This window comes from Equus przewalskii, chromosome 29, assembly GCF_037783145.1.
Source record: "Equus przewalskii isolate Varuska chromosome 29, EquPr2, whole genome shotgun sequence".
Classification (NCBI taxonomy): Eukaryota; Metazoa; Chordata; class Mammalia; order Perissodactyla; family Equidae; genus Equus; species Equus przewalskii.
Window position 1 is genome coordinate 9,273,383 of NC_091859.1, and position 27,017 is coordinate 9,300,399.

The 27,017-nt window shown below is 35.7% G+C and overlaps 1 protein-coding gene across 50 annotated transcripts in view; it reads right to left on the reverse strand.

Annotated features, from left to right (window-relative positions):
• Nucleotides 1–27,017, reverse strand: part of PPFIA2 (PTPRF interacting protein alpha 2) — a 454,616-nt gene that overhangs the window by 167,234 nt on the left and 260,365 nt on the right. For 40 of the 50 annotated variants that reach the window (XM_070599410.1, XM_070599421.1, XM_070599415.1 and 37 more), the window contains 3 exons: nt 21,084–21,185; nt 7,373–7,537; nt 902–976 (listed from right to left, as the gene is read on the reverse strand). In XM_070599410.1, coding sequence (XP_070455511.1) covers nt 902–976; nt 7,373–7,537; nt 21,084–21,185 — 342 coding nt within the window. The remainder of the gene's footprint in view (nt 1–901; nt 977–7,372; nt 7,538–21,083; nt 21,186–27,017) is intronic. The other 10 variants (XM_070599427.1, XM_070599428.1, XM_070599425.1 and 7 more) reach the window with 1 other exon arrangement.

The following is a 27,017-nucleotide window of genomic DNA, read 5'->3' on the forward strand; positions in this document are numbered from 1 at the left end:
ATTGTACAGGACAAGGTTTTTAGCATCGTTTGAAAATGTGTATTGGTTTGTGTGTATAATGTGTGTAAATATTATTTTGTTAAGAATCCCTAATAAAAATTTAAAATTAATGACATTAGCTTCCCACTTCTTTAATTATTTAAAAGTAGATTTTGCTGAATTGTTTTAGTATGTCCACTACTAGTCATACCAATATTTACATTATGGGAGTAAATATCTGGAAAAAAAGGTAATGATGTAAATAAACGTCAGAGAGAGATGGGGCTATTTTAGTGGGCTATGCAGATTTTGTTTTATATATATATAACTATATATATGTATATATCTTGTCTAATGACCCAAGCTCATTTGTGCAGCAATAACCAAAAGAAGTAAAATCTTCAACTCTTTAAATCTCAGACATAATTATAGAATACTTTCTTAGAGTCACGAAAGAGAACAAAAGAAGTGGATTCAACAATGCCACTAAACATGAGCACAATGCTTTTAGAAGACAAGAATAATAAAGACCTGAGGGGAAATATATTTATCCCTCCAAGGAGTTAACTTCATTTGCAACATTTTCTAAGTTGAACAGATATTTGCCATGTTTTCCAATTTTGGAGCTGTGTTTTACTTCCTGGGAAGACTGGCATTCTGATTGCAGTCTCTCTAAATCCCATCTCACTAGCTCATATGCCACTAGCTCTTGATAATTTTCCTTTAGTCTCCTAGTGACAGATCTGCAGCACTAGGAATCAGAAAATACCACTCTGGTAACTCGTTTCAATAGGCCTTGTTCAGTGGCATATACAGAATGTAATTTATTTTTTGTGACAGTTTTAATAAAAGTGCTGTGAAACACAAGGGCTGTAATGTTAGCAATATTGCACCTCAAAAGAGGAGAAAGTTGGTGTGTTACCTCCTGATTAGCAGCAGCTAGTTCTTCTTCCAGTGCAGAGACTCTTTCTAAAGAAACCCTCAGTCGCTCCCTTACCTAGAAGAAAAACCAAAATATGTGCAGTAATGTACATCCCATACATATTAAACTGTGCTGAATCCATTAGCATTATCAGAAACAGTCACATTTGGCAAATTATTAAAGTATTTATAGCCCTAAATGCTCATGAATACTATGAATACGTTGTCACCTCATAGTACCACTGGATCAAGGCACTTCCTTGTAAGCAAATCCTTCTAGTGTTTCAACGATAGAATTTCCAACGGGGTTGGAGATTGACCCATCTCATTGTGAATTATGCGTCACAGTAAGTGGAGGCAAAGTTCAAAAGTATATTATGAATTCATCTGAAAAACAGTCACTAATTAGCTGTTGATGTAGGCAAGAAACTTTCTCTCTACTTCTTTAAAACAACAACTGAGTCTTCATGTGGCATTTACTACCTAACTTCAAAAATGATTTGTCTAAAAGCAAAGGATTCCTAGAATCTGAAAAATGTTGTCCATTGCTCATATGTTTTGTATTAATTAGAGGTCCACATTGTTATTGAGGAATTGGAAAGTACTTAATTACTCTGGGAATTCCTAACTAGCTTCCAGATACGGAAGGTTAAGCCAGCCTATATTGTAGAGCCAAAGACTCTGCATATTTAGTTTGAAAATAATTATGATTTACAAATGTTTCAGACATAAATGAAACTCAAAGAAGTATTTCTTTAATTTTTGCTTTCTTAAAACTTGTAAAATTGTTTTGGTTATTATATGTTCAGATCTCTAGGTATGCCCTGTATTACGTTTAGCAAAAGAGATAAATATGTTTATCATGTAAAAAATATTACATCTACAAAAAAATTCAGAGAAAGAAATTTGACTGAATTAACATGAATGACTCCAAAGCCTTAATTTTTCATAAGAAAAAAATCAACAAACTTTACAACTTCAAGTTAAGATGCAATTCATGGTGAGTTTTTGATTATTTATGAATTAACATAGATATTTTCCATGGAAATGTCACAGTATTTGTTATGTGTATATGCATTTTAATATACCATTACATTTTTATAAACTTTAATTCTATTAATTTATTGATATGTTTTAAAGAACGTTATTTTTCTTTTCTTTAGTAAGATTTTATGTTGGAATATAGGTTAAATATATGAAAACATACATAATTTTATTTTATTTTTTAAATTTTTTTGAGGAAGATTAGCCCTGAGCTAATATCTGCTGCCAATCCTCCTCTTTTTGCTGAGGAAGACTGGCCCTGAGCTAACATCCGTGCCCATCTTCCTCCACTTTATATGTAGGATGCCTACCACAACATGGCTTGCTAAGCGGTGCCATGTCCGCACCCAGGATCCGAACTGGCGAATCCCCGGCCACGGAAGCGTAAGGTGTGCAACTTGACCACTGCGCCACCAGGCCGGCCCATGAAAACATACATAATTTTAAAGTTAGAGTTATGACATTGTTTTCCAACTAGCAAACAAACAAAAAAATCACACTAATGTCCTATTAGAGTAGAATCTAATTAGGAATTTTTAAAAATCTCAATCATATTTTCATGTTATATAATGATAATTGATATATGTTGGAGCGACTGGGTACACCTAACTCCTGAAATATGTTGAACGAGAAAGAATAAGTACAAAGTGGAGCTTCGTATCAATCATATTTAGTTATGCTGAAATTCTCTGAAAATTAGTAATACATACCTAAGTGGACATTTGATATTAAAGACAATTACACAGGATCTTTCGTGATATTTAGGTATGCCAGCTGAACCGCCAGGTACCAGTACTGTTAGACAAATATCCAGTTGTTCATAAAAAGCGCATAAAGCTAATGCTGATTAATAACTGAGCCAGAGTTACTCAGAAGGAAATCTTTGATGATTTGACTTGGGGAAGACGTTTTTATGAACGGCTTGGATAGATGCAAAAGAGGCAAACATCCGGAAAGCATGGCAATGAGGACTGCTCACATGAGGAGTGCAGGTACCAACAAAGATCTCCGAAAGCGTGCTCAACATTTAACAGGGATGATTGAAAGGTTTTATGCCTGCTTCCTAAAATACCAACCATAAAATACAGCTGTTCTGAAAAACGTCCAGGAATCCTGGTTGATGAGAACAGCATTATGAAATGGTCCAAATATAAGTCAATGACTTCACTGTCCAAACACTGATCAGATCACATCTAGAGCTCTGTGAAGAGGCTAAGGTACCATATTGTAAAAAACATACTGATACACTAGAACGTTTCTAAAAGTGTCACTCAAGTCAAATAAGGAATGGCTGAAACCAGGCTATCTTGTATGTTAAAATATCTTCCTAACTTTCTTTGCTAAACTGAAAATCATAGAAATTGTTCCAAACTGTTCTCTATCTTCCATAAGTCAAGCAATTGTATTCTCATTACATTGAGACTTCAAGGAGTAAAAGTCATCAAGCTTATGAAACAATATGAAAATAGAATCACCCCTCAATAAATTTAGAATAGCATTTACAATTTGAGATTACCCACAAAGTAATGAATCTAAAGCTGTCATTATAAGAAAAAGAACCAATTTTCTGAATATATTTTTAATTAATGTTATAAATGTAAAAATTGATGCTAGCATGATATGAATGCTTTATTCAAGTTTATATGAGAATGAATTATTCTCTTCATATGCAATTAATTTCACACTAATCTCTGTTCAATTTAGTAAAAAGAAAAAGGCTAGGTTCCAAAGGTGTAAGCTTTCCAGGTTATAAAGAATCCTAACATTTTACCTTGTCTGCAGTTGGAACTCCACTGGTAGGGAAAAATAGGATCTCTGACAGCATTTTAGCTTTTTGCTCTGCTCTGTGCATAGCACCAGCAGAATGCCATAATTACTTTTATTTTTCATGTTGGATCTGCTGTTCTTGTGAAGTTATCTAGACATGATTTATATACCATGAAAAAATTGTAATTTTTTTCCCTAAATGTAAGTATGCAATTGGTAGCCTTGGCTCTACACTTAACTTTTTCTGATCTTTTACTATTTAATCATGATCAATTAATCTTTGGTCTGCATAGGCTTTATAATGTATTGACTGCTTATTTGTAGAGCTACAGTGTAACTCTCAAAATATATTATTTATATACATCTAGAATTTTTTATTTCTAATTTCATCTGTTATACCTATTTTCTTCATAATGGTATGAAAAATAATTAAAGATAAGTTTTTTCCCCAAAAGATGTTTCAAGGCAACAGAAATTTTATACCTGAGGATTTAAAATAAAATAAGTACCTAAAAATGACAAATGTGTTTCAGGATGAAGAGGGACTTTGGTGGAAGAAGTAGACATTCCAAACTGAAAATAAGATATAACAGGGTTTCATTTTGGAATGACCAATCCTGTAACAGAAAACACTGTGTGGAAATCTCCTTAGCCCAGAAGTTCAAATCTTGTTTTGGCACTGTGATATTGGATCGTGAAAATATATGTGGAGTGTGTATATACTCTGTTTTTTGGTTCTATTTCCCATGCATTTCCAATGTACCTTTTTAAAAAAATAGTAAATTATATCTGTGTTGCAAAACCCATGTATATTTCTCATTTCGTCCAGCCACAGAATTGGTAAACATATTGGAGAATGATGTTAAAATTACTGCTGGTCTTTGGTAATTGTAACAATTCTACCCTATAAACTCAGTTTACTGTTGGTCTTTGCTAATTGTAACAATTCTACTCTATAAACTCTGTGGATGTATAAAAAAGGGCATCAATAATGAAGACTGCCAGTCACTGTAATTGTCCACAGCAATGCTCAGTCTTTTATGCTATATTTAGCTCTTCATGTGTAACTTTACCCTCTACTGTAAAGTTGGTATTTTCCTGTCCTCAAGACTAGTAATTGCATCTTCTTCTGATCTTCTATATATTATAACATAATACCTATAGCACTTAAATTAGAATATTATAATTGCTTGTTTATAGGTCTGTCTCCCCACCCCTTTCTATCCCTATGAGAAGCTGAGAGCTATTCTCAGTTAAGGAAATTGTCTTTGAAGGTGCTTGGGTACATGATAATCTCTCAACAACTAAATGAAATACTATTTAAAACAAGCATATGGATCAACAAGGATACCAACTTCTTTGCTTAGTTTGAAAGTTTTGTTAAATGCTGAAATTTATGCATGTTAATAATAGTATTCATTAACATTCACTGAGCATTTGCGATATGCTAAGCACTGGCTAAGAGCTTTACATGTCAGATCACAATTTAACCCTCATGACAACTCTGTGAGGTAGGTACCATTATTCTCCTCACTGAAAAGAAAAGGAAACAGATGCTTAGAGAAGTTAAGCCACTTGTCCAGATCTGTCCAACTCCAGAGCCCAAGCTCACATGCTTTTCCTTTAGGCTGTTCAGCATTACTTAGTTGACAATCAGTTCATTTGCCCCTGAACTCACCAATGTCCAGGCACTTCTGGTGAGTTAATAAATACTATTGTAGCTCCTAGGGCCACAGTTTAAAATGCTTCATTTAGTTCTGCTAAGCTCACTGAACTTCGATATAGTAAATTATTTCCAGACTCTAAGTTCTGCAACAACTATTTTCTTCTTAAATGTACTCACAGCTATCAGGTTGTCTTAAATACTGTTCATTCTTCCTGAAAAGCATCTCTCACTAAGTGATGTCGGAGTGCTTAGAGAGAACATTTAAAATCACACATTCTCAAGTACCTTCACTCAAGTCATTCAAAACTGTTAAATTTCTCTGAACAGGCCATGCTCTTCTTATTGCTTTGGGTTATTTTATTGGTCCATATTGGTCCTGCTGCTTAGAGTATCTTTATTTCTCTGCTTGAAAAACTCTTACACATTCTTTAATACCCAGATCAAATGTCTCCCCCTGTGTGAAGATGTCCTTGAATTTCTCATCACTTTCTCAAGCAGGGTTAGTCACAACTTTCTCTTTACCCTCTACTGTAAAGTTGGTAGTATTTCATTGTACATATCTTTTCTTATCGTGACTCCTTATTGACATGTGAATCTCCAGCACTAACTATGAACTCTTCAGTTGTGGGGGCAATGTCTTATCTATCACTGTGTGCCAAATGTCTGTCAAGGAGTCTGACACATAATAGATATTTCACAAATATAAAGTATTGCAAACTCTTGACAATGCACTTTTGTAGTAAGAAAGGGAATGTAATAGGAAACTAAACATTAAATATATTAAATGATTATTTGATATTATTTGATATTATTTTTATCAGAGATCTCTACATAATGTCCATTTCTGTTTTATTCAAAATTATTCATAAACTAGTTGCCTCTCATGGCTAAAATAAAAAATAAGACACAATTTCTTCTTAATAATCTAGAATACAGAATTATAGTTATTTTTATGCGCACACGCCATATAATCCCTTGCTTTAAGAACATCTGAAAGACCAATGATAAAAATATCTATGTACATAAATATGAAGCAGAGCAGAAGCGTCTGCACGCTCAAAGCCTAGATGTAACTGGGTAATAATCCCTGGTTTGAATTTTAACGCTCAGAACTCGTCAGATACTTTACAGTGAAGCGCCCCAATTCCCACTCTACAAAATCCTAAAGCTTTATTAATTTTAAAAAGTTTGTTCTTTGAAATTTCACAAAATTGAAATCATGTCATAAGCCTTACTAATCTTCAAAGGATATTATCATCATATTGGCTTCTTTATGTCAGTAGAACTTATTTGAGTAACAGCTAAGAGAAGCTTACAGCTACTTTAAAAAAGACCTTAAGCCAGTTTTTCTGCTAATACTTCATGCTGTTATATGCAGAGACTGTTAAAAATGTATATTCAGAACTAAGGTATTAGAGACCTAAAAAAATATCTTATGCTTCTAATATAAATCTCTAAAGGTTAAAGTGCATCCAAATTACAGTTCAAGATATGTTTAACTGTCAGTTAGTGGTCTCCTATGTTGGCATCTATAGACATGCATTTCAGAGAGGAGTGGGGCGGCAAGAGTGAGAGACAGAGAGCGAGCGAGAGGGAGGCGGAACGACGATATTAAACTTCAAACGGCCACCCGGACTAGGACCATAATGAGCCATAATAGTTGACAAGCCATAGATTCAGTGGTATTAAAAAAAAAACCAAACATGGTTATGAATATTACCAATATACACACAATAATCCAGTTACATTTTTAAAGAACGGTTTTCATATAATTCAAACATGAACCTCTGAACTGATTTACTTCAGGAGTCAGGTAAACCATGGATGAAGACAAGGAGCTTGATGCTGATGACAAAAGCACCATCAAGCTTGAAATCTTTTGCCAAAACTATACTTTTTAAAAACAGTAGATAAAATTTGTTATTTTTTTAACTTCGCCTTTATTGAGGTGTAATTGACACGTAAAATTGTAGGGATCCTTTCACAATACTATACCTTTTCATCCAAGGCCTTGTGGTGCTCAAACAAAGATTTCAGCGCCTTGAGAACCTCGACTTCGCTGGAAACTCCCGAGGGGGACTGGGCTTGTCGTTTTACCACCGTCATTCTTAGTGACCTTTCATGTCGTGACACAAGGCACTCCAAATGCTCCAGTAGCAGCTATTGGATTTAACAGAAAATGTAATTACCTTACAGATAAAAGTCACTAATACTTATTAATGACTTCTACCTCAAAACATTGCAGATTTACATAGTATCTAATGATAACCTCAGGTTATTCCACAGGTAGCATCAAAGAAGCATAAACCTGAGTCTAACACAAGGTTCATAAAACACTTTAAAAGTAAATTTCATTTCTATCATATAACAAGTTACTGAATTAAAAATATAATGCAAATTTTATGCGTTCTCTTAGAAAATTTAATAATTTCAGTAGAAATAGAACACAACATAAAATGTATGATCTAATAGGATAATTATTAATGAACGTTGCACAATGCATGATGATTTTGTTAAGAGAATAGTATTAAAAGTCAAAATTAATTTCACTTACACTTGGTCATTTAAAAATTTTGAATTGAAGGAAATAAGCATAATCATGTTGCTTTAAACATGATTATAGTGATAATCACATGTTGCTATAGTGATTATAGAGGTAATCACTAATGATTTTATTCACGGTTAATTCTTAGATTACATAATAGAAAACATATGCAACAACGCAGAATATAGTGACTGAGATTCATAATAATCATCTTGGGAAAAGAGGCTAAAGGACATAATTTTAAAGCTGTCTACTCTGAAACCTACATTTCCCAGAGTTAGCCTCTGGGGCCATCTGAGGGGACAGCAGAAAGGCCAGTGAACAGTGTTCCAGTCTGTTCTAGACTCTACGCTCTGACTTCCCAGAGAAATTTTGCTTTTAAATGTTTCATGAATTGAGGTTTCACCTTCATTTTCATTTTAAAAGGGAGTTTTGCTGCTAAAGCAAAGATACATGAAAAGAAAATCAAAAACTGCTGAGTTATCAGTGATTAAAATTTTGCTAGTGAAGAACAACACGTGACCAGTAAGTTTCACAGGCGAGATTTTCTAAAGGATAGTGAAAAACGTAGGCTAACAAATGGTGTCCATGCAAAATTAAGCAGACGTCACTCAAACAAAAGAGGAAAAAGCAGACATAAGATACTGGGGTGAAAAGAAAAAAGAAAACAATTATTTTTCAAGATTTTTTCTAAAGCTCACACTGTAATTAAAAATTTTTTTTTCACAATGTCACTGTTAGATTCAGTCTCACATACTTGTATCACATTTCTTAGTACTTAATGTTAATTTCTCTACATTCATTTTCCCTAGTTATACTTCTAAGTGTCAGAAAACTCTGTCATTCTAATGGCACAAAAGAACGCAAACATCTGAGATCCTAAATGTGTATAGATCAGTAGGCAGGAGTCACATTTAAGGGTTAAAATAATATTAATACAGGTCAGTATGAAAATGACACAACATTTTCAAAGAGCTTCCCTTTTATTTCTCAGTCTCTGATTCTGTTCATGGTATTCTACTGTCTTGAATTCTACAGATACATGCAGGCATCGGTTAAAGCCGAGCTGTTTGTTACAGCTTACAGGGCTCTGCGTGAACTTAATCTGCCTATTTCTTCAACGTTATCTCACGTCAGTCTTTCTCTGGCAAACTATGCTCTAACCACCCCAGCATACTTTTTGCTCCTCAACAGGCCAAGCCTTTGCATATGCCTGCAGTTCACTTCCTGTAACTATTCACTTGGCAAGCCCTGTCTCATCCTTTTAGACTCAGTTTAAATATCAGCCTCTCAATGAAGCATTTGCTCACTACTCTATGTAAAGTAGGTCTCTCGTCTTCCTAGCCTCCATAATTCTGTTTCAGCCTCTTGCTTTGTTTCTTCGTATCATATCATGAAGTGTAATTTCTTAAAAAATAGTTTTACTAAATTCCATTCTATTTCCTCATTGGAATATAAGCTCCATGAGGCACCACGTCTATCCTGATCTTCTTGATCTTCTCTTATTTGAGTGTTGGCTTAGTTCATGACATCCGTAGGTATGCAATAAATATTTGTTGAATGAATAGAAAAAATGATAAATGAAATAAATTTTCCAGTGTGCATTCTGGCCTATATCAAAGCTAACCCTGCATCCTGGTTGATTTGCATTATTTCCTAAAATCTTAAGCTAATCAACATTATTATATACATGAATGTTTTAGGTAGATGATATACTTATAAAGAAACAAGCATTATAATACAATGAAAACTGATTTCTTTCACTGTAAATTAGAAATGTCTTGATTTATACAGTAATTTTATAACTATTTGAACATCTACTATTGCATGGCAATAGGTAGGATACAGAAATGTATAAGATATAACTCTCATCCTCTGGGAAAGAAACCTAAGGTGAGTATTATAATGAAGCTATAAGGACATCTGTTATTAGAGACTACCTAAATCTTTGGATCACACTCTTTACATTTGGAAGTTTCTCACATTGTTAATCCCAGCTTCCTAACAGAGTACAAAAAACTACAATTCTGTGTTTGGTGCTACACATGTTCTACTAATTATACGTTCATGCAAGAAGTGAGCCACATGAATAAGTTATATGCCATATAAATATTGGGGAAGGCATCCATTTGGCTCAAAAGGAGGTGGCACAGGAATCATGATTCTATACTGAAAAGGAGAAACAATCCCCTTACCAGCTTTGCAATGAGGTTCTGAAATTTGGTCCTGAAAGCTCAGGCTGCAGATTGTTTTTGCTAGGATTTTCTTAATATCCATTTAAAACCATTGTCTGCTTAAACTACCTAGAGAGTGAATTCTAGTATCTGCAACTAAGAATGCTGTGACACTCTAGCCATCAGGTTATACCTGCAACTCTTTCCTTTTACTAGTCATTTGCCATGCCGTGGGTCACTCTCCATTGTTTCTTAAATATGTCATCAAACTAGATCACTGTCATTTTTTCCCATATTACCTCAGTCATAATTCTTCTGATTTTTATCACTCATCTAGACAATTTCTCCAGCATTTTGGCCTTTAAATTTCTAGACTTTTTTACTCCAATGGTCTCAATGTCCACCCTATTTCAGTAACTCACAATCACGGTTTCATTATAGATTCTACTGTTATCAATAAGTGCAACTCTTCTAGAATTTCAGTTTTTATCAGATAACTCACACATCATTACATTTTAGTTTGCTTATTTAAATATTCAAACTCTAAAAATACTTGCACCCTCAATCTCTTTGTCATAGGAATTTGTTACTGCTTCTCACCATACTCATGCCATCACTTTCTCCTTGTCCATCTTAAACTTTATGGTTCGGCCTCTAAAATCACTCCTTTCCAGATTTCTACAACTTCCAGAATCTGCCCACTTGCCTCTACGTCTACTGCTACCACCTCTGTCCAGGACCCATTCTCTCCCCCTAAATTATTATACTAGCCTCTTAACTGGTCCACCTGCTTTCATCCTTCCATCAGGTTATCCTCAAAACACCATTGACGTTAAAATGTAAGTTTGGTCATTCATATCTCTGCTCAGATCCTCAATGTCTTCTCCACTGGCTCAAGTAAAAGCCAAAGACCTTACAAGTACCAAAGGGATCTATCTAAATTCTCCAAACTCACCTCTTCTTCTTCTTGCTCATTCCAGTCTAGCTGCATTGGCTTCCTGACAGTTTTCTGTTATTTTGTTTTGCAATCTAGCAGACATTCATGCTCACACATCAGGGCCTTTTTGCTTGCTGTCTTCTCTGCCTAAAATATTCTGTTTCAGATATCTGCATGACCATCACACTCTACCATTTCTTACATAGTTTTACTCAAATATCAGCTTTCAAGAAGGTTTTCTCTGGTCACCTCCTGCACTAAATATCCCCTTCTCAGTTTATTCCTACTCCTTAACATTTGTCTGTATCTAATTTACTATTTATTTTATATATTTACCATGATTTCTCTCTGTGTCCCAAAAAATAATGTAAGGTCCATGAGGAAAGAATTTTTTCTTTTTATTTTGTTCATTGCTGTATCTTTAGTCCTAGAAGTTTGGCACGTAGTAGATGCTCATATATTTGTGTTGAATGAATAAATGAACCCTGCTTAAAACAGTAGTTTGTAACAGTTATAAGTAACAACTCTTCAGACAAATGGCAATAATGGGTCTGACTGGATAGGTTTGACAAAGTAATAATTAGATTGACAGGAAAAGAAGGAACGTTGTCCTCCATGGTACATGAAGGTGAGATAGTTTCTTAAGTGATCATCTGAGTTCCCCTGGCGTGGGGTGCCTCTGAAAGTAATGCTTTGATGGCCTGAGTCACAGCTACCATAGACCATTTTGAAAGGCAGGAAGAATATAAGACAATGAGGTGAGCTGGATGCTTTGAACTGCACTGAAGAGTTTAAAGAAAGAAAATGACAAATTTAAGGTTTTAAATTTTGGATCAAGGCTCGGAGAATGCAGGCAGTGCTATAGCTACTCAAAGCAGCTTCTTACTGAAGTCCCAAGACAGAACAGAAAGAAGATAAAGAGCCCAATTTAGGAGAAGTCACTGAATTACAATGTATGATGAATTCATAGCTTTACCAGGTGTCTCATGTGGAAATCTTGACACCACTATGAAGATAAAAAGGCACCCCAAGAATGGGAAAAATGATCTTTGGAAAGATTCAGATGAGTTTGTGTTACCCTGATCCACCAAATCCCAATGAGTCTCCTTGCTTCTCTGATGAGCCCCATCCTAGTTGTCTTGATGACCATGCAATGACTTCACTTAAAGCACTTATCTTACAAAACAAAGCCTCTGCTCTTCATGTTCCACCCCCAAACATCTCTCCTTGTCTCCAGACTTCTAACCAGAACACAAAGGATAAATGACAAAGTCTAACCTAGGAAGAGAAGGCTTCCAAATCAAGACTTGTAAGGTTTTGCTAATTTTTAATCTCAGAAATCTGGGAATATATGTAGAAGTAGATGCTAATTGTGCTAGAATAGGAAGGGAGGAGCAAAAATTTTGACCTGGTTGAATTAATCAATATGACTATATTTATCAATGAAGCTGGATTTAATTGTGATATCGAGCAGCTGGGAGGGTTGTAATTGTCTGCTCCATTGCCTAACTAAAATAGAAACTCACTGGTGGCCTAGAAAAAGGCCATATATAGAATAAATGAAGGTGAGAATCCAGAAATTTCCTTGGGTATAAGGTAGAAGAAGGAAACTGAAGATTTATGGAGTCAAAAATGGAGAATTTTGTCTATCCCATAACTATTTCCTTTGAAATGAAAGTGACACTATTTTCACTTAGTCATTGAGAAATATTTTAGTAGGAAGAGAGCCCAGAACCTACAAAATCCCCATAATAGCAGTTCTTTATTGATAAGGGATGAAAATCAAGAAATGTTGGTGCTAAAGTGTGCTCTTTGTTTCCCCTCTGGATGATAGAATTCCTCAGTGGCAGAGGCTAAGTAACGGTGCACAACCACCTGAGATAAAGTAAGTGCAGTTACTATAACAGGCGGAATGGTTTGATCCATTGAGACTTTTGGGGTCTTTGGTGATGGTAATTGATCATAGAATCCTTAACAGACCAGTAAGGATCAGGTTGTTTTAATAAAATAATAATAGTAATAACGATAAAAACTCCATGTTTGGAAGACTAAATCCTGACTTGAGACACTTAATAAAGTGTCTTGGCCTCCAAATCTCACAGCTGAGTAACTGTACAGTTGGAGATTTCTTTAAATTAAGGTGAGGTTAAATATTCTTGAGAAAAAACTCTGTGCTAATACCACAAGTAGCTGTTATTATATTATTATATTATATCATGTTATATTATAACAGCTGCCACAAGTAGTTGTTAGTAGCTGCTTACTCTTTCTTCTACTTATCTGTGTTGATTTTTAAGAAATAGTCCAATTTCTTTGACAGTCCTGCCATTGAGAGTTGAGGTCCATGTTCCGTCTCCTTGATCCTGGGTAGACCTTTGACTGTTTTGACCAAAACAGTATAGTGGGCGGCACAATTTGTGACCTTTGGGCCTAGGTTCTAAAAGGCAGTGCAATTTCCATCTAGTTCAGTGAAACACTTATTCTTAGATCTCTGAAAAGTCTGACTACTCTGAGACCACTGTGCCAGAGCGGGCAGATGGAGGCTCTTAGATGAAAGTCCCAATGGAGCCTGCCTGTCTTTCAGCCATTCCAGGAAGTCAGCTCATAAGAAGATCTTTCGGCCTCCAGATATTTTAGTCACTCCCCTGCGAATGGTGTGCTAATACTGTCCCATGCAAGCTTGTAAGAGCTGATTGTTAATTTTTAGGAATTTTGTGAGTAGGTGGTTAAATATAGTCATTGTTAAAGCTTAAGTTACATAGGCTTATAATTAAATAAAATATATTTTAAAAGTCAGTAAATACTCAGAATATATCACTTCCTAATTATTCTACTATTATCTATGCTCATTGGGTTCTTTACTTCTATTGTATCTGAATGGTAGAAATACTATATAATGGCTCACTACTGTGCAACTTTCCCCAAACCCACATTCGATGACATCATGCTGGTAGCTTGAAATCAGCTACCATGGGAATATTTTCACTGTGGAAATGGGAAAACACTATAGATCAGTGCTTTTTTTTCTGATAAAAGAAATCACTTACCAGCACATTGCTGACGCTAACCATCAAGTCATCCCAGCTGAGAGCTCAAACATTATGGAGCAGAGAATGGTCATCATCACTGTGCCCTTTCTGAATCCCTGACCCACAGAATCTGTGAGTATAGTAAAATATTGTTTGTGCCATTAGATTTTAGATTGTTTGCTATGAAGCAATAGATAATCAGAAAATCTTCCCTAAAAAAAGCCTGCAAGCATTTAGTATGGTAACAGTACGGAGGAAAAGAGAATACCAATGTTTCCTGGATATTAGCTCTGAGCTGGGACTAATTCTTTGGCACCCAGTATTGTAGAGGCTTTCAACAGTCTGGTGGATGAAATAATCCACCTTGTGGATATTAGCCTATTTCTCCAGCAACTACGACATTTGCTCAATGGGCATAAAAATGTGACCATTTTCAGGGACAGACGTTATTCATTGACCTGACAAAATGGGCTTCTCATCATTGAGGTTGATAGAGTTACCAACACAGCTGAATGGTCAAGTTACTAGCTGTAGCTATCAACTTTGAACCCCCGACACGATACGATACACCTGGGTTCCAGCTACTCACCTTGGAGCAAGCAAGATACATTAAATCTCTTCCCCCAAGGAAGGAAAAGCTCTCTTTTCTTACAGTAATAAACACTTTTTCTTGATAGGGATTTGCCTTCTCTAATGGCTGTGCTTTTACCAGCAACACTATCTTACTACATTTTTGCTTATGGTTATGTTATCATATACAACATTACTTCTGAACAAAAAACTCATTTTACAGTGAAAGGAGTAATGCAATTGACTGATGTTCCAAGCCCTGGTTTTATCATGCTATCAAATCACTCAGAAGCAGCTGATCCTATGGAATGGCTGAATGACCCAAGGAAGAGGCTATTTTAACTTATGCTAGGAGATAACACACTGCTAGGTTGGGGTGCTATCATACAGAATTAGTATACACTCAGAATTTATGATGGAAATAAGATACAGCTTCTCTCTTAGAACACATAAGGGTCCATATGCATAGGTCCAGGAAATAAGGTTTAGAATTGGAGTTTATACTTGCCAGTTGGGACTCTGTGACCAGTTGGAGAAAAGAGGGCTTTTCTTTTTTGTCGTATCATATACATAAGGTATGTAAAATTATTTTCTCTTTTTTGTTGTCATATTTTTAACTATTACTCTATTTTATATTGGGTATGTTGATTCTGATCAACATTTTAAGTCAACGATTGGTTACAGAATATTAAGACAGGATTGAGATTTATTGAGAGCAAGAATGTACACCCTGAAGAACCGTAGACATGTAGCTAGATGCAGTAACTAGCGATGATGGACCTTATTTTTTGAAAAAAGGTGATTTTGTTTTTGTCTAATAGGTACCTGCATTGTTGGGTAAATACATGTCAGTGTTGCTGTTGTGTAGAATTTCAATATGGAAAAGGGTATGATAAAAATTGGATTGTAGTGGAGACTTACCATTTGTGGTTGCCCAAAGTCTTTTGAACATAACCTCTTATTTAATATTTCCCTACATTCTGAATCCCACCCTCCCAATATAGGATCCAAGAAACATTTCTCAGGCATGTTTACCACTAGGCGGCAGCTAGGTGACTCGAGTCAGCCAACAAGAACCACTGGCACAGGACAGATCCTGAGGGAAGCCAAATGAGGAAACGTGCTGGGGTGGGGGGGGGCTCCCTTTTACTGGCATAGGTAGTGGCAGAGGCTTCATGTTTCCGGGACTGGGGGTAAAAGAAAAACTTACAAGGCTAAGAAACGCAGTCCTAGAAATTGTGCCTGGAAGCTGAGTTTAGAGATTTCTTACATGCCTTAATTAACATCTTCTTGATTAAAACAGCTAAGCTGTACTGTTTTGTGCAATTATGAACTCTCATCTGCTTAATAATAAAATCTAATGTGTTTTTATTAATATAAAACAGATTCCTCAAGGGTTTAACAATTTAACATATCCTGAATACTCCTCAATATCTAGTAAAACATTCTATATAATATATACTTAATGCTTACTCAGTGAATTAATGATACATGTAAATTACCTAGCCTGGAGAACATGGCCAACAATGTTCTACTTTAGCATGCATCTATGGCTTTTAAGCTTACAAATAAAAATAAATTAAACATAAAGAGGAACTTATCTAAGGTACCACTAATAATCTACCAATTGTACATCTTTGCTGGGAGCCACACTTTAGTCTAATATTTAATAAATCTTGCAGAAGGCACTCTCTTTAAAGGATTGCAGGGACTATATGAATGGTCATTAATGCTATGTTGGAATTCACCCTAAATCACCACAGCCTATATATGTATATGTAAAAACATATCATATCATATATGCATACATACATACTGCATTAATGGGAATTTTTGGACTAAATTTCTAAAACTGCAAATCTTCCTATTAGATCTGAATTCAACATAACCTCCTGTACAATTATGTTCAATCACAAATGGCATTCAAGTAGAAATGCACCGTGCCCTGTAGACTAATTCAGCTGCTGTACTATGGCCACATAACGCTAACATCTGAGAATGAAAACCTTCAAACTGGTTGCTTTCATGTTCCGTCCACCCAACATCTTTTCCTCTCAAATATTGTCTAGAATCCCCTATATTTCTTAGGTACATGTTTGAGTCCCACATTGAAATAGCTGTTGGGAGGGCATATGTTCTATCTTATCCAGTCTTGTATTTGTCAGAGCCTACGGCAACTCTTTCATAGAGATGTATACATGCACCCACGCACGGGCACCCATGTGTCTTCACTGCTTTCAACTGCTAGAGTCTTCTTCTTCTGAATTGGACCGTATTTTCTACTCACTGAGGAAATATGTTTGGAGGGATTTCATTAACTTGTGTAGATCGAAGTTTGTCAAGAATGGGTAGCTTTACTTTAGTAATGGCAGGTGTCTGACTGTATTTGAACATTTATATTATCCCTTTAAGTCAAAACAAAAGTAAGGGCATGGAAAGTAGCATTTCATATTGTCTTTAATTTGAATAAAAAACAATTGATTTTTTTAGTTTATGACCTGTGTGATGCAATTACAGCTTTATTATTTATAGCTGACATTAAGACTGGCTCTCAAAACCATAACTTGTTTTTTGAGGTCATACAATGATTACATTCTAAAATATTGTCAATAACATAGATCTTCAGCCAAAAAAACAGTTGGAACAGTTACAAAACAACAATAAAAATTCTCCACTCTGATATTAAGAGATAGTAATGATATTAACAATTTCTGGTCTTCCTTTACCTTTCCATTAGTTCAGATAATTCTACCAAAACATCGTAAGTTCTAGTAGTCAATTTGAGTATGTTGAAATAATAGCAAGAATAAGTTATTTCCTATAAATATAACTTGCCTAAGTATGATCAGAAAAGTTTTAGGAATAAGAAATTTTGTTTGATCACTTTTCCTTCATTTTAATGAGTGTGGAAATATTAAACAATAAAACTTATTTGAATGTTTCTGTAAATACTCACTACAATTTTTGAAATTTCTATTTTTGTACAATCATGAATAACATTAGAATGATATTATTTGGATTTCCTCAATTTAATTCTCGAGGCTGCTGGCTTTAAGTGCAACTCTAGTGATTACTTTGATTTCTTTCATTCATTCATACTTTGGGGCTAAGGACCAGATGTTTCTGTTGTAACGAGTGATAAACAGCCACAACTCTCAGCTCTGACATCAAAATAAATACCTAGTACATTACTTTCCACACAATTTATGAAAAATAAATTACTGAACAGATAGGACTGACCTTCAAAACATTGAACAAACACAATCTTCCCTAAGCACAATCCCTTGTATCACATATGATTTGTGAGTTACATAGGAATATGATTTCCTATATACATAGTCTGTGGTGAAGCCAGGAGTGGAAACCCTGAGTGTGTCACTTATAAACTATGTGGCCTGGGGCAGGGTATTTATAATGTTCATTTTCCCATCAATTAAATGGAGATAATGGGATTGCTGTAAGGATAAAGTGAGTTAAACATGTAAAACATCCAGAAAAACATTTCACCCTTTAATTAATTTTAGCTATTATATTATTACTTGATAGATAAACCTCATTCAGTCAACTCCCTCTGAAACTTCTATTTTCTATTTGGGAGAAGGTATGATTCATTTAGATATCATACAGGAGGGCCCTTTCTGATCTATTATTTTTGATGATACTCAAAATTATGAGTTCTCCTAGTGGGCTGTTTTTTTGTGTGTTATTTATCTCAGTTCATGAGCATATGTTAACTACTCAGTGTCGAAAGAGAGAATCACAAGTTGATCAGAGCCCTGCAAATTGGCACACAATTCTACTTTAAACTTTTCACAATCTTAGGTGTGAGAAGGAAATACTAGCTCATTGCTTTTTCTCCATGACCCATAAGTAGGTGTTTATAACAAGAAGAAAAACATAACATGTAGAAGGAGAAGCTATTATATAAATCTATAAAAACTTCTATATTTAGCAACATTTAATAGGGCACTATGGGGGAAGAGAGAAGACATGTCTGATTTTCGGCACTGCATATTTTTTTGGGTGGTGGGGGAGGGTGAGAGGTGGTTATGTAACTTAGGAGTTGTTATATAATCAATACTATGCACAAGGAAGTTTTCATAAATTGATTCTCCTTGACATAATCAACAACAAAAATCCTCCACTGCTTTAAGAAAGGTACAAAAATGTTTTCGAGCTTCATTCATGTTTTCAAAGTATTATTCTGTTTGAAATCAATGGCTTCAATTTCTGTTTTCCTAATGGAACTTAACATTTGTATTTTTCTCCTTTGATTCCTGAACAGGTATTTCAAGTATAGCTTGCCTTGCTTCCTTGATTGCCCAAGGCTCCCTTGCAGATGCAATAGCCACAGGTACTTCCAGGCCTCAGGGGATATAAGAGGATGAAAATTGTGTGGATGCTGTGCCAAATCTCCTAGTTCTCAGAAATTAGTCACAATCAAGAAGAAATGACACACTCCATGATGTAGCCGTCTACTCGTAGGCAATGAGCACAGGCTTTGAGTTAGACTGCCTTAGCTTTCAAATCCCTTCTCTGGTTTTTACTAGCTCTGTGACTTTTGGCAAGTTAACTGTGTGACTCTGGCAAGCCCTTTTCTGAGCTCGGTTGCCTCGTCTATCAAATGGGGTTAACTACCACGTCTCCCTTATAGAGCTAAAGAAAGGAGTATAGTGCTGGAGAAAGAAAGTCTGTGTAAAGGAGCAATACATACACAGCTAGCGAAAGAGCTTCTGGTGCATTTAAATATGGGGATTAGTTGGAAGTTGACGGAGAAGTTTGCATTTTCCTCCATTTTCAACTCCCTGCCTTTACTCCTACATTTCGCTGTGCTGTGCTACCTCAGGGAATGCAGCCTTAGGCATTAAAATAGGAAATAGTGAAATAGGGCAGGACAAATCTCACAGCAGAAATAAACTGTAAATTTGCATGGAAAAACAGTGTAAGTTAAAAATCAAGGGTGGGGAAAAAATACAGAGAGGGAGAAAGAAACAGAAAAAATTCATCTGACACCTGATAGTATAATCTAAGCTGCCTTTGTTATGTCCCATTTGAGGCAGTCCATGTGACTGGCTCATCATCGTCTCAAGGAAAACTCATTCTTTGTGTGTATACTGTGTGAGTTTTCTTTACCATAAAATAAGACCACGATTAATAAGGAAACAAATTGAGTTTGATCATTTAACCATCATGCACGGAATGGTATGTCTCATTAGAGGTACAACGTCACTGTTGTGGAGCTGTCATTTTTATATTACTCTCTATGACCAAGCATAAAATGAATACACTATTAACTATAGCTTATTTTTCAGCATTAATCTGCTAGAGCTCTAACTTTAAAATATTTTTCACCTATTTTATTTTGAATTGAACTACATCCATACAAAAGTGTTTTTTCTCTACATTCTTTTTTTTTTAGATTGGCACCTGCGCTAACATCTGTTGCCAATCTTTTTTTTTTTTTTATTCTCCCCAAAGTGCCCCAGAACATAGTTGTATATTCTAGTTGTGAGTGTCTCTGGCTGTGCCATGTGGGACATCATCTCAACATGGCCTGACGAGCTGTGCCATTTCTGCGCCCAGGATCTGAACCGGCGAAACCCTGGCTCGCCGAAGCGGAGCACACAAACTTAACCACTCGGCCATGGGGCTGGCCCCTCTGCATTCTTTTAGTAGAGAAATTGCTCTAAATCTTTATGAGCAGTATGCTGATTTACATGTTTTATGAAATTTAGTGACTCTCTCTTCCACATTAGAAAATATATCATCTTTGATCAAATTCTGAACTTTAACATCACGTGGCATGAGACTGAAAGAACCCATGGTTTCCAAGAGCAGAATACAGTAAAATCCATCAGTTTCGTGAGATCAGGATATCAGACCTGGAAGTCTCCTCAACAATCTTCTAAAATAGAAAAGGTATACTTCTTTTAATTGTGAGAGTTCTCTTGAAATGGTTTTACATTTTAACTCTTTTTTTTAAATAAATACTTTGCTGGGGTGAAGTGAGAACCAATGTCAAGCCACTCCTTCCTAGTGCCCCATAATCAAAGCTCATCCTCCCTCAAAGCTCTCCTCGTGCCGTCTCCAGCCTCTGCAGTGTTGCCCTCCTGCCCCAATACAACAGTTTGAGGTTTGAAACTCACTGCTGAAACCCAGCCCTTCTCTTTAAAGTCAAAAAAAAAAAAAAAAAAAAAAAAAAAGGCAAGAGGGAATAAGATCATTTTCTAAGGCAACATAGTGATTTAGTAGTGGACACTATAATTTAGGTTCCCTGTCTTCCTGTTTTGAATTTTGTAGTATATTCTCCTTGACTTTAAGTAACAGACTATGAATTGGTATCTGCTTAAAGTCTTCCTCAAATTTTTAAATGCTTACGTTTTTATGAGTATAATGGAGATAAGACACCGAACTATGCAATAATTCCAAGCAGAAGCAGCTTTATACTTACTCTTGTGTTGTTTCTTTCAGCTTTAAGTTCAGAAATTTCTTCTTCCTTTTCTAGAAGTTGTTCCCTGCAGGCATTTAATTCTTTTGTCAGTGCAGCAAATTCCTGAAAGGGGAATAAAAATGTTTGAAGACACATTCCAATATAAAAAATGTATTCCAGCAGGAATAGAAATAATTCAAAATACAAACTTTTGAATGTAAAGAATGGAAAAAATACCTGATCAAGTGATCAATATGTATATACATTGCTATTATTAAATTATCTTGATTACAATGTTCAGGAAATGCTAAGCTATGATATTTAAAGTACATGTTTTATTAGAATATGCTGCTTATATGACTGCATATAACATTTTTCAAAATGTATCAGATATATTATACTGAACTTAACATTAGTATGAAAACATATTGATAACATAGGATGATTAAAATTTGGCTAACTTTGTGAACAACTCCAAAAATATTACACTTTCATTCCTATACAGCAATGTTCAGAGTGAATATACTACATCGTCACCAAAAAAGTAAACAGGAGCCAGCCCTGTGGCATAGTGGTTGAGTACAGCGCGCTCCGCTTCAGTGGCCCAGGATCGTGGGTTCGGATCCTGAGCATGGACCTATCCCACTCATCAGTCATGCTGCAGTGGCGACCCACATATAAAGTAGAGAAAGGTTGGCACAGATGTTAGCTCAGAGCTAATCTTCATCAAGCAAAAAAAGAGGAAGATTGGCAACAGATGTCAGCTCAGGGCAACTCTTCCTCAGAAAAACAAACAAACAAAGAACACCACCAGCACCACCAACAACCACCAAAAACAACCCTGCTAAATATGATATTAGCGATTAAGAAGTTTATTTATTTGTTAACAAGATGAAGAAAGAGACTGTACTTGTCTCTTACAAAATAATAAGTGTATCTAAGACTTGATAACATCATCCAAGATTCTCTTGTTTATTTATGCATCACATACTCTTTCCCTCTGAAATGTAAGCTCCACATGAACTGGGACTTCATCTGACTTCACTGCTATACTCCCAGTGTCTAAGATATAGTGGATGCTCAATTAGCACTTCTTTTCGTTAAATGAAAATGGGAAATGTGGTTAAAAAATAACTGGGGGTTCTGGAGTAATCCTCTCTTCATGTGACAATGACATTTTGGAGGAATCTTGAATGGCTTCTTTCCCCAAAATGGGATCAGAGATTATATGATATGTGAATTTTTACCACTAGACAGAGAGTTTAGACACAATAAAAATTACTTAAAAAGAAGATCAGGAAACCTAATTCAACTATTCTGCTACTCCAACCTATGAACAAATGTTATTTTAGAATAATTTTGGAAAACAGTAAACATCCATTTTATTATTAAATCATTTAGAGTGATTCTCGGTAATAAAATTGGTACTTAAATATTTAAGTATTTGGAAAAACTTAGCTCCAAGCTGAGAAGGCACTGCCAGAAGGTTAAAAAGAAAAACAAAAATCAACCAGACAGGTTTGGTTAACCTAACATCCACAAAGGCAAATGTAGTAAAAAGTAAATGAAGATGATGATTATGCAAAGCTGGGAAAGGTTGAGGGTTTATATTTTTGTTTGCTTCAAACCAGTTATTTTGCTGAGTTTCTGTGCATGGCTTCAGCCCAAGTGGGCACTTCAAAGACCTCAGAATAGACTTAGAGCTTTGAATCAAGATGAAAGAGTTCATTGTTACATTTTGGCCTGCATTACAGATAAATGTTTCCTCCCCTGATTGCTGCCTGCTTAAATGTTGTTGATACCCTTTGAGTATATTATCTAAATAGAGAATGGAAATAAGAAACAATGTGAAAATAATAAACACTGCCATAAAAAATGAAACTTTCTTCATATAACCTGCATAGTTTTGATGGAGAAAAGAAGAAAGTGACAAAGATTCTGCACCGTGTATTAACATATAGGCATTTAAAAGTAATCCTACATTCATGAATACTGTAAGACAAAAAATAAATCAAATCTTTGCATTTAACATCATACCAATTAAAAAATATATATATATCTGGTCTATCTTTCTAGAGATTTAGCCTGCTATCTACAGAAAGAAAAAAGATCAGAGGGAAATATTTCAGAATTTTAACATTAGATATCTCCAAGTGGTGAAATTATGACTGAATTTTGTTTTTTGGCTTCCTCCTACCTATTTCTATCATCATAACTCTCTACAATGGAGAAATATCCTTTTATGCTTAGAGAATAAGAGAAACTATAAATGTATAAGTGCACTGAAATAATCAGGTATTCAAAACTGAGGACAGAAATTAGTCAAGATGTTATTGGCGACAGATGACTTTGCATTTTTTATTTATTATCATTGAACTGATTCTGAAAAAGCTATTTAGTGACTCCATATATTAAGATTAGACTTACATTTATTAACTTCTTAACAAATTTCAGGCACTACTTTTACATTCATTATCTCATCTTACTCTCTAAATAACCAGCAGAGGAGTCTCAGTCCCGTTTTACGGCTGAGGAAACTGAATTACTAAGACATAAGCACAAATGCACCGAGCTCACAGCCCGTGGAGAATGAGTGGGGCTGTGAAGGTAGCTCTCCAGACAGCTTGTCTAGTGCTTTTCCACTATACCATCCTGACTCTAGCTGTTCATCGGGTTGATAGGATTCAGATTTGGAGTGTATTTAACAGTCTTCTTTTTCCTGATCTGAAGAATTAGATAACCATTACTTACAATTTCTTTGCATGATCCTTCTTAATTAGTCCAAAGGGAGTGTGAGGAACTGGGAGGCTCACGGCAGAGTATTCCTTGCGTGTGGAGCAACAAGGCCTAGCCAAGCACGTCCCACATACCTGGGAGTGCAGTAGATGAGGATGCCTCATGTCCAGTGAATCGTCAATGTTTTCACACTTCCCTCTGACAGTTCTCTCTTCTGCGCCTACTTCTCTGCCCCTACCATCAACGTGAACTGAGTCTTATGTCACCTTTTCTAAGTTAATAACAGCAAATATGATTAACATTGCTTGAGCCCTTACAATATGCCAGACACTTGCCAAACAATTTATATTGATTATCTCAGGAAACCTAATAAAACCCTGCAACGAGATACTAAAATCTCACTAAACAAAATGAAACACTGTTACCGTACAATTCAGGAATTTCATTCCTTGGTATTTACCGAAAGTAGCTGAAAACTATGTCATCATAAAAACCTGCGCATAAATGTTCATTGCGGCTTTATTCATAATTGCCAAAACGTGGAAGCAACCAAGATGCCCTTCAGTAGGTAAATGGGTAAACAAACTGTGGTCCATCCAGACAACGGAATATTATTCAGTGCTAAAAAGAAATGAGCTACCCAGTCAGGAAAATACACAGAGGAACCTGAAATGCATGTTACTAAGTGAAATAAGCCAATACGAAAAGGCTACATATTGTATGATTCCAATTATATGACATTCTAGAGAAGCCAAAACTATGGAAACAGTAAAAAGATCAATGGTTGCCAGGAGTGTTGGAAGAGGGAGGGAACGAATGGGCTGAGCAGAGAATTTTTAGGGCAGTAAGGAGTAATGTTGAATACATGTCGTTATACATTTGTCCAAACCCATAGAACGTACAACACCAAGAGTGAACTGTAAGAGAATCTATGGCTTTGGGTGATAATGATGTATCAATGTAGGCTCATCAGTTGTAATAGATGTACACTCCAGCAGGAGATGTTGATAATAGTGGAGGCTGTACATGCGTGGGGGCAGAGGGTATATAGGAAATCATTGTACCTCCCTCTCAACTTTGCCGTGAACCTAAAACTGTTCTAAGTATATAAAATCTTAAAAGAAAATCTCACTGAGGCCTAGAGAAATGAAGAAATTCACCTAAAATTAGACACTCCGTCAATGGTATAGTTGGGCTTTGAACCCAGACAATCTATTTCATACCGGATGATGACAATAGGTTGATTTTTCGCTCCTGACCACAGGCTTTCCCCTTTTAATTTGTCCTTCTTTCAGTCTTTGTAAAATTTATATCTTTCCCAAGCTCACAAAAATTTTCAGAGCTCCCCATTTTCAAACACGTCAAATTTAAACAGACTTTAACTCTTAAAATTCAAACCATACAAAATGTGGCCTTCCATAATTAATTAGCTTTATTTCTCATTGAACAGTAGTAACTACCCTTTTGAGCAGGAGCTGCTTCTCTCTGCCATGAGCTGAGCATTTTACACAAATTACTTCATCTCTTCCTTATTTTTCAGATGAGGATACTGAAGCGTAGTATGAATGAATAACTTCCTCAAGGTCACATAGCTAAATATAATCCACCCTGATTCCAACTCTTTAATTTCTGCCACACTGCCTCCTTCTGGATGAAAATGGAAAATCATAACATTTCTTGACAGTACCAATTGATAAAAATTTGTCATCCCTCTCACTATCCATCCATCCATACAATATTTATTGAGAACCTGCTATATGTCAGAGCCTATGCTAGGTGCTGAAGATATAGAGATAACTTAGACATAGTTGTTGCACTTGACCACATAGATCTTTCAAATTTCGCATCTGAGACACGTCAAGGATTTCCATCACTAACAAGCACTCAAAACATATCATCAGAGCGCCACACACAGAGTAACATTAGTTTACACACTTAGAGACATTGTAGATTTACAGGTGACTCTGACTCTCTAAGGCTTTCTTCTTAGAAGGTCTGTCTTCTGCATCTGCCACAGGTTTCTCCTTCCTGTTTCTATTTCCATCTTTTCATATTCTCATCTCTCTTCCTTTCTATTTCCTTCACATACTATCTGCTATTTGGAATATCCTCCCCATCATCTCTGCCTAAACTAATTTATTTTTAAAGCACCAGCTTGCCTGGTTAATGCTCTGTAGTACCTTATTCAAAATCTATCAATGCATTTACTGTAAATTTTATAATTAATTGAATTATGTGTTTGTCTCCCCCAAGTAAACAGTGTGATCCTTTAATTCAAAGTTGTTATCATGTTTATTTTTATATCCTCAGGATTTAGCATAGTTCCTGACAAATTGTAAACACTCATTAAATCCTTGTCACAATAAATGAATGTTTCACTTTCCTTAACTTTTTGACTTTAAAACAATTTTTGAAAGGCATAATTAATCAGAGTTATTTCTTTTACTGGGTGAGACCATTAGAATTTTCTCAATATATTTGTTGTTGTCAGTGCCCTGGAGTGGATTCTGACTCCTAGGCAACCTGTGTACCGCAGAGTGGGAGCCTGCCTGGTCTTTTTGCGCCATCCTCTTACCTTCTGACACTATATAAAACTACACTCCGCTGCTATTTATAGGGTTTTCATGGCCAAAGGTTTTGGAAGTGACTGGCCAGGTCCTTCTTCCTAGTCTGTCTTAGACTGGAAGCTCCCCTGAAACCTGTCCACCATAGATGACCCTGTTGGGGGTATTTCAAATACCAGTGACATAGCTTTCATCATCACAGCAACATGCAGCCACCACAGTATGCAAACTGACAGACAGTTGGTGTGGTTACCCGACCAGGAAACACACCCAGGCTGAAGCAGTGAGAGCACCACTAGACCACCAGGGCTGGCGCATCTGTAACGTGTCTGATACCCTTTTGACTTTGTAGCAGTTGTTTTTGTCTATATCTAAAATATCATAGTATACTATATTCTACACAGCAACAGCCTTATTGCCTGCTATGTCTTATTGCATGTATATAAAGTGATACTATTGTTCCCCAAAATTTATGCATCAGATTTATCATTTGTTCATTGGATATACTATATTGGTCTTATTCATTCTCAAAGTGAAAATATATATTTAACCCATATGTTATTTTTCTGGTCTAGCATTTCTGAAACTATATTCTATAGAACAGTATTCCCACAAGATTCCTCCCCACCCAAAAAACAATAGACGAATGGATTTG